At 30.9% G+C, this 16,824-nt stretch overlaps 1 protein-coding gene across 1 annotated transcript; it reads left to right on the forward strand.

Moving 5' to 3' along the window:
• The first annotated feature begins 677 nt into the window (after positions 1-677).
• Positions 678-16,727, forward strand: LOC130645019 (COP9 signalosome complex subunit 2-like). Its single transcript, XM_057450862.1, has 21 exons — positions 678-831; positions 2,446-2,559; positions 2,688-2,765; positions 3,355-3,408; positions 3,651-3,722; positions 5,389-5,478; positions 5,591-5,668; positions 5,787-5,870; positions 6,497-6,517; positions 7,822-7,891; positions 8,450-8,514; positions 8,666-8,700; positions 8,802-8,880; positions 9,686-9,738; positions 11,909-11,962; positions 12,040-12,083; positions 12,174-12,219; positions 14,924-14,960; positions 16,165-16,223; positions 16,305-16,376; positions 16,571-16,727. Exons 1-21 carry the CDS (start codon positions 787-789, stop codon positions 16,641-16,643), a joined length of 1,323 nt encoding a protein of 440 aa, XP_057306845.1. The 5' UTR covers positions 678-786; the 3' UTR covers positions 16,644-16,727.
• The last annotated feature ends 97 nt before the right edge of the window (positions 16,728-16,824 follow it).

Below are 16,824 nucleotides of genomic sequence, written 5' to 3' on the forward strand. Positions count from 1 at the left end.
TTACATATTCTGGAAATTAAACCGTCATTAAACACTAAAGATGAACTTGAACTAACCACCAAGTTTTAAACATGTGTATTATGTAAATATTATCACGAGAATTTTAATTAGTATACTTACTGTTTAAACATATTTAACTCTTACGATTTTAACCACTTTTATTGAACTGAAGATGGTGCTTACAGCCAAAATATATTTTCAAAAAAACTAACCATTGTCGGAATAGATAATTTATTATTACAATCTACGCGAGTTATACCATAATTTTGTTTTTTCCAGTTTGCTTCCCCCCCACCCCTACTTCCCCGGTGAAAAATATGATGTAAAATAATTGCTTGTTTTTTTACTTCAGAAAGATTTTTTTTTGTTTAAAAATGTCCTCCCCTTGAAATTTTACTTTTCATTCCCTCCTGAAATTCCTCTCCTTAGTTCCTTCCCTCATTGGATTTTATAAAAAGTTGACCATCCTCCCCCTTTAAAAAAATGGGGGGGGGCACTATGTATGCTTGATGTTCTGGCTATTATTTCATTTTCATTAAAGGATAAATTTAATTTATTAAAACATCCAGATTCTAATAATTTTTTTTGTTATATTTTAGTTCTAACTGTATCACATGAATAGTAATTCTCGGCAAAAAATGTGCTATTGTTTGTATCCTGCTATGGTCAGACTTTAGAAGAACTTTGAATAGGATTAGAATGCAATTTGCCATCTGGTAAAAAGTGTATATATATTGTGTTAGGAACTTTGTATTGTACATTTTAGGGATTTAAATAAACTTAAAGATGTCTGATGATGATTTTATGGACGACGATGAAGAGTACGATTTGGTATAATTTTTTTTTTTTTTTAAATTAGTGTTATAAAAACTATAGTTGATCACCCTGTGAAAATATTTACTTGGCTTGGAGACAAGCAGTTTAAAGTAAAAATGTTTGGTGACATCAGCAATAACCTGTCGATATTGCACGCATTTCCTGGCCTAAATTGAATTCATCATAGTAGACCCGCATAGATGATGACGACATAGATGTTGTATAGGGGAAGAACTGACATCACCATCTTGTTTCTAACTTATTTGACCTTAAAGTTTAAGTCCTTGTTGTTGACATTATTACGGTTGTAACATCTAATTTGTGGATTAACATTTCAGACATAGGTATTCAGGCCTTGCCATGAGCAAATAACCTCCCGAGCAATTTTGCTCGCCATATTTTTCGCTAAAAAAACTTTACATTTAGTCTCCCAGGGCATCTTTTTCAGGAGAGGCGTGCGCCTTGGCACACACCTAAATCGTTTCAGGTGTGTGATTAAAATGTCCGGCACATTTCCAGTTTGGTCGGACATGTCAGTAGCTCGTTTCCAACTTTCGTCGGTTAAAACGTCCGATAGATTTCCGTCTTGTTTGGAAACTTTCAGATCTCAGAATTATTGAATAGTCCTGGTCCTTTAAATCCACAAGCAAGCCTATTCATAGCCTACCTGACTCCTGACTTAGTTAAAAAACTACGTAGACATATATCTCTTTTGCTGGCCCCTTCGTTGTTGGTAACCAGTTCTTACACAAGAAATCCAGCCATGCGGTTCTTAACTAATGCGGAGGTGAACGCTGATGGAGCACGGATGACGCAAGTCTGCAAAACTGCACTTACAGGTGGAACAGACAATTTATCATGGATTTAATTGTAGATAATTTCGTCATTTGACGAAACAATTGGAAACCATAGCAGGTCCAAATTTAATGAATTATTTTCTTTATGCCATTATTTAAACAATTTTTAAAACGAAACCCATGTGCGGTATAAATTTCTTTTCTGTATAAATTTTCTGTACCTGACGTTTATCTTTTAAAAAGAGATTTTATTTATTAGTTTTATTTAAACTACGCCGATAAAGATTTTTTTAATTTAAAAACGAAGCATATTTTTTCCTATTTGCTTGTGATGAACTGGAAAATAAACATTAAATTTATGAAAACAACAGTATAGTCATGCATACTATTTCGGACATGCAGAAAAGAAAGTTAAGATTGAGAGAGTCGTTATACCAGCAGACGCTCGATCATCGTGTTTGGGATTCACGATTTAAAACGTGCCCCACTTTTCTACTGCAAAATGAATGCGCAACAAAGATTAACCTTAATGCCTGTATCGCATGCGTTTTATAAAATGGCGAATGAACTGTTGCATGATGGGTGGAAAATAATAACACCAAATATCTTTTCAGTTTCACTTAAAAAACCAATCAGTTCTTGACAAAAACATTTACACTTATGTATTTACGCGAGCAATAGAATGCTCGGGTAATGAGCATTAACGCGAGCACTACGCGGGCGCGAGCAAATGCTCGTGACTCATGGCAAGGCCTGGTAGTGAACATATCCACTTGTATGTTATACGCATATTATTATCAATTTTTTAAGAAAAATCTCACATCATTTCTAGGAGTACTCAACAGATAGTAACTCAGAACCTGATGTTGATTTGGAAAACCAGTATTATAATTCCAAAGCGTTGAAGGAAGATGATCCACAGGCATCATTAGAGAACTTTAAAAAGGTTACCTTTTAGTATTTATGAAAAATTGGAACTTGATATGACATAATCATAATTCATTGTAAAATGTAAAAATTAATTTTGTGTAATAGTTTTTATTTATATATTTGTTATTTATTATTTATTTTTAGGTGTTAGACCTTGAACAAGACAAAGGAGAGTGGGGATTTAAAGCCCTGAAGCAAATGGTCAAAATAAACTATAAATTGGTATGTTTGTGCAACAGAAAAACTAAGCATAAGTATTTGTCAGGGATAACCCCTGATAAATATGTGATAAAAAATATGTCTTTTTAATTAAAATATATTTTGACATTGGCATTTCAAAATATAAAAAAGCGTATTAAAAAACATTTATTCTAAAGAGCAAAGTTATTAGAAGAGCTTACAAACGAGATTTCCAAAGAAATAAATGCTGCCTTAAAATCTCAGCAAAAATTAAAAAGAGCATTGACCTTGGTAGATTTTCACATACAAATACAACTAATAATTGTCACATGATAAAGGCATGGTAATCAAATCAGCAATTAACAAATTAGACATTAATTTTACAACACATCCACTTTGCTTGTTACAGACAGACAGACACACACACACAATCTCTGTATTATTAAATAGACTAGTCAATAAGGCCTGTGGAAAAATCTTTTTAGGCATTTGAATTTTAGCAACAATCGATCAACCGATGAAGTCTTGTTAGCCGAATTATATTTTATCATAATACATTTCTTTAATAATAAATATTGTTGCTTTCTGCTGTTACATGATATTATAATGTTATATATTTTTTATACTTTAGCAACAGTATGACCAAATGATGCAAAGATACAAAGAATTACTCACATACATTAAAGTAACTCTTTTGTTTGTTTAGAATATATTTTACAGATTCCTTCTCACACTTGCCCTCTACTTTTGGGTTATCTAAAATATTCTTTAAAATTGTGCTTTTTTATTAAATTGGTATTTTTCATACGAAAAGAATAACCGTGTAATCATGTAAAAGTGTACTGCTATCATTTTTGTGATAACACATTAGGTGAAAACTAATAACCTCTGGAACCTGTTTTGTAAAATAGTTTTATTTTTTTTCAGAGTGCAGTTACGCGAAATCACTCCGAGAAGTCAATCAACTCTATATTAGATTTTATATCAACTTCAAAACAGGTGCGTGAAATCTGTCAAAAATTTTTCATCTTGCAAATATTTAATATACTATTTTAAAAATAAAGTCAATTTTTTTGGAAATGAAAGCTTTACTTTATGAAAAAAGGTCATCATGCAAACATCTGTTTTCGTGTATAAATCTGATAAGGAGCCGTCACATGAATGAATAAATAAAACTAAGTATAAGTAGTCAGAAGAAGAGGCAAACTTTCTTCTGTTATGACGATAGTATTATATTTAATTGCTCCTAAACAACTGGAAGAGTAAAGGAAAAAAAGTTACTTCATGGTACGGAAGCCAGTAGATGCCACTGAGAAAATTTCGAGCAACAAGGTGGTTACATAATATTGGTATTGGGTTGATAAAGAAACAAAAATAAAAAATAAAATAAAGATGTATGCGAGAAATCATTTTAATGTGAACTGTATAATAGATGATTTAAAAGGCTGACTAATCGAAAAACCATTAAAACGAAAGGAGCTTGTATGTCAAGCACAATCACAAGACATATCATGAGATAAACATGAATGGAACAACTATACTGAAACATAATTCTTTATTAAGAAGGGAACTTCAAAAAGAGCATACACATGTGTAGCCCAGGAGACCCAACCTAATTTTTCTTACCACCTGTAAGACGGAGACAGGGACAGTGTCAAGGAAACTGAATTTTGCGATTTTCTCATTTCGTGCCACGCATATCCTTTGATCTTTTTCTCACTTTTTTAACATATTTAATAAAAACACCTGGTTTCTGTTATTCCATGTTATTCAATAAACAAAATGCTTCATACTCAAAATATTTTCATACTTTCTCTTCCACTGCTTTCTCTGTTATCTGTGTTTATGCTAATCACAATTAGACACGAGTATTTGTAAAAAGCTCAATATTTTGAAATGTTCAAACAGCTTAAAAAATTAAAATTAGGAGCTTAAATTTTTTCTACACCTTATATGGATATCATACTATGTTTTAAAACTGCTTTTCCAGAAAATATTTCCTTGACCTGAGTTTCCCTTCAAAGATGAATTTTTGTTTAACAATTTTAGCTTTAATGTACATAAGTCACAGAGTATGGCAATCTTTTTCTGTGTTTGTTTGCCTGTTCTTCCATTAAACAGTGTATAATTTGGATTCATTAACTGCAGTTTTGACTAAAATAATGATGTATCTCTGTTTAAAAGATTTTTGTGGTTCAGCATTAGGTGAAAATACTTGTCTTGTAAATTGTCAGTGATGAACCTTCACTAGATATTTTAACATCATTTCTCAGGGAGTCTCTTGTCATATAATTCAAGATTTTCTACAGGCAACATTGCTGCAACTTTATGGTTCTATACATTACTCAATATAGCAAATTTCTATATGTTGCATTAAAAATTTTATATGATGTAGTTAAAATCATGAACTACTGACTTTGTTGTTTACAATAAAAAAATTATTAAAAGAAAAGAGTGCAAGCTGTTTGAAGGATTGTTTTTACTTAAATATTTTATAGAACGTTCTTTTAAAATTCAAAGTACATTTCACAAGGAGTAAGACCCTTGCTTTTTACAAAAAATGTTTCATGTTAAAAATACATTATAAAGGAGGAATATCCAAAACATTAGAAATGCTCTGCTAAATAATGTAGTCAAAAATAACTCCATGTTTTTGCAATTTCAGATGACGCTGCTGCAAGAATTTTATGAAACTACATTAGATGCTCTTCGAGATGCCAAAAACGAGCGATTATGGTTTAAGACAAATTGCAAGGTCTCCTAGTTCAAAATATTCTTATAAGCTTTTCATGTTCTTACTTGTTACACAGGTGTAGGGACTTCTTTGTTTCTTTTTGTGTGAACAGTTTAAATGTTTTATTCTTTAGCTTGGTAAATTATATTATGATCGTGAAGATTTCATTAAACTTGGGCGTATTATTAAAGAACTTCGAAAATCATGTCAGGTAATCTTTGTGTTGAGTGACGTACTTCTGTAGCAAGCTGGAAAAGAAAAAAGAAAAGTGAGAGATGTATAGTTCTAAAGGTGTTTCAGTTACATTTTATTTTACTTTTTTTGTGTAGAATGAAGAAGGTGATGAAGACTTAAGAAAAGGAACACAGCTTCTTGAAATATATGCATTGGAAATTCAGATGTATACAGCACAGGTATGTGTCTATAGGAGCAAATGACGACACTATTAACCTTATTTGGTATGGGTTTTTTGCTGCCTTGAAGGTGTAGGGGCATAGGGCTTCCACTGTCCATAAATTTTACCAGAGTTATCCTTATGTCATAAAACATGAATCGATTGGCATAATTATGTTCTCGGGATTGTACAGTAAGTAGTAACATTCATTATCTATCAAAATTGCATCTTAAAACGTTCTGGGAAATTGTTTGTATCATTTTTAATTTTCTGTTATTAGTATAAATGGTTTACAACATATCCTCCTGTTTTTCCACATAAAAATGGATAAATAATGGTAAAATTCAAAATTTTATCTATATTTCATATAACCAGGAAATGGGGGAAAACGAAATCAATAAACCACTGTCATATTGTCTGACAACAAGCGGAATTCAATCTGAGGTTCCCAGAACTATGAGCTGAAGACAAACCCTCTACACTACATGTGAAAATAATGTTAGCGATAGTGATTTTGCAGACTGGGTTTATAATTGCATTGTCCCTAATTTTTGTAGCTTTTATTTTTTTATGCCCTTGCATATTTTTTTTTACATGTTACTCTACGTACTACAGATATGACAGTTTTATTCTAATTTGTTTTAGAAAAATAATAAAAAGCTTAAGGTAAGTGATGTTAAGATATTTTAACAAAAATAAATAAAAATATTTCAGGCCAAAATAGATAGATTCACTACTTTTAGTTTACCACATGGCAAAAATAATGTCAACCAGGTGGTCGCAATATCTTCTTTTTATGAGCATAAATTTTTTGCTGTTTTAAGGAGAAATAAATCATAAAAACATTAACCCCTGTACACCATAGGGGACTACTATTTTGGGGTGCGAATTTTGTGGTCTGTCTATTATGCCTACCACAAGAAAATTTCCCCCAAACAATTGGCCACTCACACACTAGAATTTGTGTGATTGATTTCGCATTTTTTTGCACACCACACCTTATAATGTAAAATGCTTGCCATGACATCCTCTTCTGCGAAAGAATACACAGGTTTTTTTTTATAGTTTTTTTGCAGAAAGAGTGTCATTACTTCCCTTTGTTATGCTTACTTTAATAGTTGTTTTGCAAAATACTACATTGACTGCATAAGAAACCATTTTTAAGATTACGTTTACCTACGTTTTTAAAACTAATTCTTTGTGCATAAATATATTTTTTAGCTTTTCATTTCAACATCGCAAATTATAACAAGAAAATAAAAAAAATTATCCAAACATAGATGAAAGTTATTAATAATTTAAATTGAATTTTTAAAGCCACAAGTATAGATACAAAATAATGAACAACTAAAAGAAGAACGAGATACTACAATCATCTGATAGCACTGTTTGGGTTTTACTATTCTTGTAGCTTGCTCTGTAACTATCACCACCCTTTATCAATGCGGATTTAAAGTAAATTGTTCAATATTTTATCAAGATTTACGCAAGCGATAAACTGCTCCGGTAAAAACATTCTAGCGCTTTGCTCATGATTTTTGGCCTGAAATTTAAACTTATATTATAGTTGTAAATGGAAAAAAGTTAATCATTTATTGATAAAACGTTAGTCTGAGGGAATACTTAATCCACTACAATCCAATAACTTTCTGATAAAAGCAAATTTTTAATGAAAAATAGGGAGACACTAGCTTGTTCTTTTTCCTCAATGATTATAGCATCATTGCCCAATAAGTTTATTCATGAAAACTGATGTCTTATTAATTTTAATGATGTTTTATACTTTAAGAGGAAAACACATATTATCTTATTAATTTTAATGAACTTTTTAACTGCTGCATCAAAGGAAAAAAGTTCCACTCGGCTGGTACACCAGAAATATTTAATCTTTTTATGTTTAATTAACACATGCAAATCAAGTCCCCTTTTTTTTGTGTTGCAATTTAGAATGTTTTTATTTTGTTATATAGGCGTTATATGAGCAATCACTTTATATTAAATCTGCTATCCCGCATCCTCTTATTATGGGTGTTATTCGAGGTAATTCAGCTTTTGTATTGATTAATGCAATCTAAGTGGTTGTCTGTAGCCTTCTTCTCTTTAAGATTTTTGTCTACAAAAAATACCCGCAGTGATTTCCTAGTGCACACTTTTACTTCATTGACCTGATACTATTTTACTGTTCTAAGTCTGAGAATCTCATACATATTTAACAGTGCAGCAGTTTAACTGTAAATACAACAAATCTTTATCTAATTGTTTCTGCTTTTGGTTATTCAAATATTTTTTTTTACTAAGAAATGAGCCTTTTTTATGGAGCGTTATGTTATCTTATTGTTGGTAATTCTGTCTTCTTGTAAGAAACATAAAATAGCAGTTAATAATATCTAAACAAGCTTCTAGTTCACTTCCTTATTTTAAATGAAAATCTCTGTAAACAAAAAAGTTTTTTTAATATTAGAGATAAAATGAGAGCAGAATGTCTGTAATTTCAAATTATATGCAACTTAAAAACACAATTTCGTTGACACATTGGTATTTGTATTGACATGAATTGCAAAATCTTTTCAGGAAATGCAAATTTCTCATTGATTTTAGAATGTGGTGGTAAAATGCATTTGAGAGAAGAAGAATACGATAATGCTGCAACAGATTTTTTTGAGGTTAAGTTTACTGTTGTTGGCAAACTGGATGTATGACATGATGAATTGTAACCCAATTAATTATGATTTTTGCTGTTTTTTTGTATTAATTAGGTAAGAAAATAAAATCACTGTGTGATGTTAAAATTATCACATATTCTATCTGTTGTAGGCATTTAAAAATTATGATGAATCTGGAAGTCCAAGGTACTTTTTATAGTTTTATTTAATTATTTTCAATTAAATAATATTATTGAGCATTGTTGATATTTATAAAGAAGAAAATAAATTTTTGTTTGTTTGTTTAGACGAATAACATGTTTAAAATATCTTGTACTTGCATATATGTTGATGAAATCTGACATTAATCCATTTGATTCTCAAGAGGTAAGATCTTGGAAATAAGTAAAAATCAGTGAATTTATATATCTTTGGGAAAAATCGTAAAATGTTATGATAGTTGCTGAAATTTCTCAACAATCAGTCAAAAATCAGGGGGGGGGGGGAGAGTTGTGCATACTAATAAAAACAATTTCAATTTATACTTTAGTACAGCAGTAAATAGGTTAATCTGATTGTTTTTTTATATCTGACTCCAGGAGAAAAAGCACTGAAATATTAGCGAGATCCCAGGAAAATCTAAGCTAATTGTTATCAGGAATTATCATGGATTTTAAATTATTGCCAGAATAGCAGTTAAATCAGAATTTTTATTTTTGGCAAAGAATGACATTCAAACTGGTTCTAAAAGAATAAGCATCTAACTTTATAAGTCAGTTATTCATTTTTTCTTTTAACAAAATTTACATTCTCGGGGTATTTCAAGATTCAAAATGGGGAGAATTTCAAATATTTCATTAAAATTGTTGCAATACAGTATTGGCTAATTTCGACAGGTCATCGTTTATAGTGATGGTTAGAAGTTGAAAATATGATTGATTATCTGATCTTAAATTTGCATTATTAGACTGACAAGGGTGGTTCTTCTTTTTGAAGGTATTTCTGATGCCAAAACCAAACTTGAGTTAATAAACAAGAGGAAGTCAAAAATGGTGAACCTGTTGATGGAGACTTTCAAATATTTTTACAGTGACAAATATATTTTAATCTTTCTAGGAATATAAATTATCCAGATTTTGCTTGGTTAATTACTGCAACTCACTTTTCATCTTAATTTTATATTTTCATATAGGCAAAACCATACAAAAATGACCGAGATATATTGGCAATGACAAATCTGGTTAGGTATGTTCTTTTCAGAAACCCCTACATCCTGGGAAAAGCTTGTTTTTGTCCCATTTCAGACATGGTTAGTTGGAGTTGGAAAGCAATACTATCCTCACAAGTGAGATAGTAATGAGATTTGTGGAATACTAAAATTTTTCACAACAAAAAATCAATCAAGCATAGGTGTCGTTTACAAAAAGAGAGTAGAATAACACATTAATATTTTGCTGAAAGCCAAAGAAAATATAAAATAAGAGACTTAAGGTTCTTTAAGTCCTGGTGAAATTTACTGTTTTCGTTGCATGATAAAAAGTTCTTTTCACATGTTGTTAACAAACACAAAAAACAACTACTTTTTTGGTGGATGTTGGTAAAAGCCACAAATTGATAAACTAACATTTAAAAATAACTGTGCAACCCTATGCTACTTTCTTCCTATAATGTTTTCTTGATTACTGCATTTCGTATATTACTGTATATTTTCTGTTCACTGCAACTATTTACTATTATGATTTTAATTCACGTCATGAGAGATAAAGAATGCGATCTATGGAAACATAACAAAGGAATTAAAGTTTTATGTTAAAGAATGATTAACAAAAAAATTTATTTTAACAATATATTTCGACATTTAACTGCATCATCAGGTAAAATTTAAAATAAAATAAAATCAGTTAATACAGATTAAAACCAGAAATAATATCTTACTCAGAAGACAACATATGCTCACTTTATTTAGCAATTACGCAGAAATATGATAAACTAGAAGCAATTAATTAATTTTTATCACAATAGTTTGCTTTTAAATTCTTCTTTTGTGTTCAATGAAAGTTTCAAGTAATTTATAAATGTTCTTCCAAAATTATTAAATGCAGTGGAGAATATAATGGCGATAGAATTTTAACTGTATCCATTGTTAGAATACAATTACAGCCAATAAAATGCGAGCCAACTGGACCCGAAACTTACAGACAACAAATTTCGTAGACCACACTGCTTTCAAAGCACGCCCCCACTGTTGTTTCAGTTATGGTAGAACGGTTCTCAATTTTCGTAGGAATAAATGATCTGACGTGGGTTTTTATCTCCTTCAATACCATACCTACTTAAATTTATCTGTAAGCTTTCAAAGGTACTGAATAAATATCATTATTCTCCCCTCCTTAGACTTTATAGTCTTGCTCTCAGTCTCTTTCTTGTAGCTGAAAGATCGTTTGTTTGATGACTTAATCATAATATTGATTGTTACGTAATATCTTTTCGTGTACAAATGACCATGTACTACAAGCTCTGATTATGCGATGTACTATTCCTGCCACCACTGAACGTTTATATCTATCAATGGCTAGGGCATGGAAATTCATTACTAAATCTGTGTACGTCTTTTTACTGTCCCAAGTAGATTCTAAAACTTTATCTTGTTTGTGGTAAATCCACATATCTAAAAACGGTAATTCGTTATTTATTTTCTGTTTGATGGTGCATATCAGTGATGATCTGTTGATTTTATGTAACAGGCTGCTGATCAGGCTTGCCTTTATATTTTGCAAGTTATCATCCAATTAAAGTTTCCCCAACTTTTGAAGCCAATATATGACATGTCACTTAATTGAATTAATTTGATTTTTTTTTCATACAAGGTGAAAATGATGTTAAGTTAATTTAATGTAAAAATACCACTGTTGGATGTTTGCCTGAATAAAACATATTTGTGAATGAAATTAAATAGATGATATATTTTTACACCTTTTTATTAGTAGATTTCTTGCATGTTTTAATCCATATTTGTGGCTATTTCTTATTTTTTATGCCTAGAAAAGGACAATTCTGACAAAAATCTGTAATAGCTCACTATTTTTAAAATTGTTAACAGTCACCAGAAAAATATCAAATGTTTTTAATTTCTTATTGTTTTGGTCATAACAGAAAAAATCGAACTAACTAAGGAGAACTTTAATATTGCATTGTTACGTCACATATGGTGGAAATTTACCAAATAAAATTTGTTGCCCAACTGTCAAAGTGACACCTGAAGGGTATTTTTTAAATGTCGAGAACCAAAGCTATAAAAATTTACCTTTATTTCTGCAGTTTAAACTTGCCAATTCTTAGTTCTCCTTATCCCTGTTATCCTTTTTATTTTTATTGATAATTGTTTTTGTCACAACAGTTTATTCTTTCTTTAAAGTGCATATCAGAACAATGATATTGGGGAATTTGAGAAGATATTAAAATATAACAGGTGTGAAGATCAACTGATTTTTTTTTTATTTGCACATTCCATCTTCATAAGAGGTATAACATTGGAATATATTTCAGGGAGAACATAATGGATGATCCGTTTATAAGGGAGCACATTGAAGGTATGTTTCTTTTCTTTAGTAAGGCTGCAAGTTTGCCATCTTGTGCACCTTCAGTTTCGTTTAAATTGTAAAGGAAAACGTTCTCTTTAGATCTTTTAAAAAATGTTCGAACACAAGTTCTGGTGAAGCTAATAAAGTGTGTATTATTTTTAATTTGTTGTCTATTTAAACTGTTTTATTCATGAAGATATAATAAGGTTTAAATCATTTCATGGACCCAATGTGTCTCTTTGATGATGTTTAATAAATAATTGTCTCCTTATCTGACAGTTCAAATAGACAGTCTATGTAGTTCAAAGTAGTCTATGTATTTGAGACTTTAACTTATTTGCTACCACAAGCCGCTCACATCGGCTCGGAGATTTTCCATAGCGTACAGCAAGCTGCTGTGAGCGGCTTGTCAATCACATGTAATTTATGCTAAATATGCATTACCTATTCACATAATTATCGTTGTAATCAACAGTTAACATATTTAGCTTTAATTGCCCGTTATAATTTAGTTATATCTCCCTCATATGCAGCCACAAGTTTAGATTTAAAAAATAATAATTATTCATTTTTTAACATCGTCATTTATAAACAAAATGGAGAGTCGAAAAGTGTAGAAGATGCTGCCAATATAATCAACAACTGGCTCAATGAAAGTGATAGTGACTCTGACACTGATGCTAACAACGATATATATCTTTCAGAAAGTGACTCTGAATATTTGGACCTCCTATACAGCAGTAGCAGCCAACACCAGCTAAAAAGGCAAAGAAAGTTGTCACCAGAAAGAAAAAGGCTCTTCCCTCAAAACCTGAGGATTGGTTTTGACTGGGGCATGATGATGATGATGATCATATAACACACAATTTCCGGTTTATACCAAGTAAAACTCCAGGAGTTCAAGGTAACGTTGAAGAGAAAAACACTCCAATTGACTACTTTTTGTATTATTTCCTCTTGAAGTTCAAATAAACTTAGTTGATATGATCAATGAATTTGATGCTGCTAAAGTTATAGCTAATAACCAAGTCAAAAAGACTTCTATCTATGGCAAGTGGAAGCCAATTAATCGGTACAAGCTAATCAAATTTCTCGCTGTTGTCATTTCGATGGGAGTAGACTGTCAATCAAAGAATACTGGTCAATGAATTCCTCAATGTATGCACCATGGTTCCACCATTTATTCGCTAGAGACAGATTTGAATCTATAATGCACACAATGCTTCATGTTTCCCTATGGCACAAACCAAAGCCAAAATTGAAACATTAATAAATGAAATTGTCAAAAACTTTCAAACGTCATACTATCCTTATCAAGATGTTTCTATCGATGAAATGGTAATCAAATGAAAAGGACAATCAAAATACAAAATGTATAACCCTATGAAACCAGAAAAGTACCACATAAAAACTTTTGTTTTATGTTGTGCTACTACTGGCTATGCATACCATATATTACATATTTTAGTGCCAAAACTGATTATGCCACAAACATGTTAAAGTTCGGAATGTCAGAGAAAATCTTTGAATATTTATAACGTCCACTTGGCCCTGGACATTATACATTTGCTGATAGATATTATACTACGAAAGTCCTAGTTGAGTATCTGACTGCTAAAAACTTTTATTACACAGGGACTGTTCAAGCAAATCGGAAAATTTTCCCGAAAGACATAAAACAAAAATAAAAATAAAATTGCTCATATGGAGCATAAATTCTGGAGAAGTGAAACATGTGAATTATTGCTTGTCATGTGGAAGGACAAGAAGGCTAAGAAACCAGTGGTTGTTGTTTCTTCACATGGAGAGTCTGGAATGACAAGGGTAGAACTAAACCGAAGCAATAAAATTGTTGAGAAGCCTACCATAATAACTGCTTACAATGCATCCATGAACGGATGTGACAGATTGGACCAATTTGTATCCTATTATTCAAAACTTCACAGAAAGACAGTAAAGTGGTTGAAAAGAATGTTCTTCTGAACATTAGAAGTCGATCAAGTAAATGCATTCATTTTGTACGCACTATCTCACGAGAAGAAAACTTCGATGAAATTGTTTAAGCTTCAGATGGTTGACGAGCTTGTTGAGTTTTCACAAAGACTGAAGGGAGATGACCACCATGAACACAAAGTAGGAAGACCTCAAGTATCTAATAAAGTTAACCGTAAAAGAACACGTTTTATCTGTACTGGAGATAAACCATACGTCCATCCCAGATAATGTTTTTAATCCTATCACTCTAGGTAAATGGCATATTATGCTTATATTATTTACATATTGAGATTTTGATTTCTGTGGGAAAATGTATTGATGTTGTGACATAAATAAACAACTATATGCATGTTCTGTAATTTTTTATTTTATCAGCTCAAATTTGGATGTTAAATTTAGAAAAAACTTTTATCTAAAATGAATTTATTTTTATGCATATCACATAATAATACATTACTACTGCCATTTCTCAAGGTTTGAAAGGCACAAAATGCTTTTTCATATTGTTTTTCTTTGCAAACTTCTTCAAATTATCATAAAAAAATCTACAAACATCAAAACAAAAATCTATTCATTGCATATTTCTTTCAATTATGTTTTAATTTCAAAAGTTATTTTTATCTTTTCCTGTAGACAATTTATTCTTATTTGTAATGGTGTATTGCATTAAATCTGAAAAATAATACTTTTTTAGTTACGGAAATTTTTAATATACCCATGAAAAAATTGATATCGTAAAAAAAATTAATTCCGGCCAGAGTGGTTTTTAATTCCGTAGCAAATGAGTTAAAAGACATGTAGTTAACACCCATTTACAGCACAAAAGGTAATTCCACGTTTTTCTTCAATTTTAGACCATATACAAGAATTCACATACCATTTATATCAAAAGTAAGTTTATTTTGTTTGCTCTTAGGCTGATAAAATAAATAAAAGAAAAAGAAAGCAAATTATAAATAAGCTATCTTCCTTTTATACCCTATATGCATGATCCTGAAGAATCCTGCTACATAGGTATAACAATATCAAATTCCTAAAAATTCCTGTCTTTACCATTGTTATGCTGTTTCTGAATGAAACGAATATTCAAATAGCTGGTGCAGGAGCACAACCCTGATTATGACCATAACTGGAAGAATGGTCATATATAAACTGCGATACTGGCATCAAGAAAGGTGAAATAAACCATAAGTAATATATACAGAAGCAATTGTATAAATAGTATTTCCCGTCAACTTCCGGAAATAAGGATACGTGCACCTCGGAAAGCGAACATTTAAGAAAATTAAAAATGATTCAATACAGACAAAACATAAGGCGAATGAAAAATTATTTGTTGTCCAATTGTTACCACCTAGGTCTGTAAAGTTGATTACTTTAATTAGTGTGAAATTTTTGGCTAATTTTTTATTAATTTCGAACCTCTAATTACCAACTAATTATAGCCAAAAATTATTTCGATTATTGCCAGTCGATGAAAGCTGTAGCTGTAGAAACGTAATGTAAGATTTGCTTTGGTCTGAACGTTGCTGTAAAATATGAACAATCTAGAGTGCTAAATCTCATGTTATAATATTAGTCTGCATAATCGCAATAGTTTCGTTGGGTTTGTACTGATTTTCTACCATATCTGTTTTACTACTTCTCTATAAAGGTGTTTCATAAATAAGAACAAAATAAAGCTGAAATCTAAAACTACTCAAAAATTAATCTTCCTAAAACTCTGCAAATTCAGCATCACCTATTTTAATGATCTTCTTGTGACATGTACATAGTATGTTTCTCAGCTGGACGATTTAGCATGAAATATTTCATTTCTTCTTATGTTGTATTAGTGATTAACGTTTTTTGCAGAAAAAAAGCTAAAATATTGCAAAGCTCATAAAAACATTCTCTTACAGGATTTCTGAATTGTACCAGGTCGTACATAACCATGGCATTTTACGTATCTAGAAATTTAGAATAATACTTCATAGAAACTACAATACCTTATTCTGTTAAACGCACCCCTCCCCTTTGACTTCTTACTGTAAAACAATATTTACATGTGGGGGGCAGTTAGTTTGAAACTATAACATATTATTATGTTTTGCAGGAGCTTAACATTGATGCCAACGATGTTGAGAGACTTCTTGTTCAATGTATTCTTGACAGGTAACTGTTTTTTCGTCCTTATGTTTTAAATTATCATTGGTACTGTCTCCAACTGTTAAATTCTTATAAAATTTATTACAGCACAATTCATGGACGCATAGACCAAGAGCATCAGTTACTCGAGCTGGACAAAGCAACAGTTGGGACAGCCAGGTGAGTTATTTCATACCATGTAGACAGGTCTGTAGTTTTGTTCTGCTGGGTTTTCGACGGGTTTTGTTGCATTCCTCTTAAAAACATGTGTGCTGTTAATCAGCAACCATTTTTAATACTTGGCAACATTGGAAAATGTATAGTCTCAGCATAGCATTTGTTGGCTTTTTAATTTATGTGTTTTTTTTTTGTAGGTTTATGGCTTTGGAGAAATGGACTTCACAGTTAGAATCATTGCATGTGGCAGTCTGTAATAAAATTGCATAATCCCAATTGTTGTGAAAAACATTATAATAAGAACAACATGTTGTTAATGTGTTTATTTCTAAAGATTAAATGCTCAATTTTAAATGCTCCTAATTTTAACCTTTATAATTATTTGGTTAGCAGTCTACCAACAGTTAAAAAATGTGGTATTTAACAAGAATAGGCCTGCAATATTTGTTTC

This window comes from Hydractinia symbiolongicarpus, chromosome 1, assembly GCF_029227915.1.
Source record: "Hydractinia symbiolongicarpus strain clone_291-10 chromosome 1, HSymV2.1, whole genome shotgun sequence".
Lineage (NCBI taxonomy): Eukaryota > Metazoa > Cnidaria > Hydrozoa > Anthoathecata > Hydractiniidae > Hydractinia > Hydractinia symbiolongicarpus.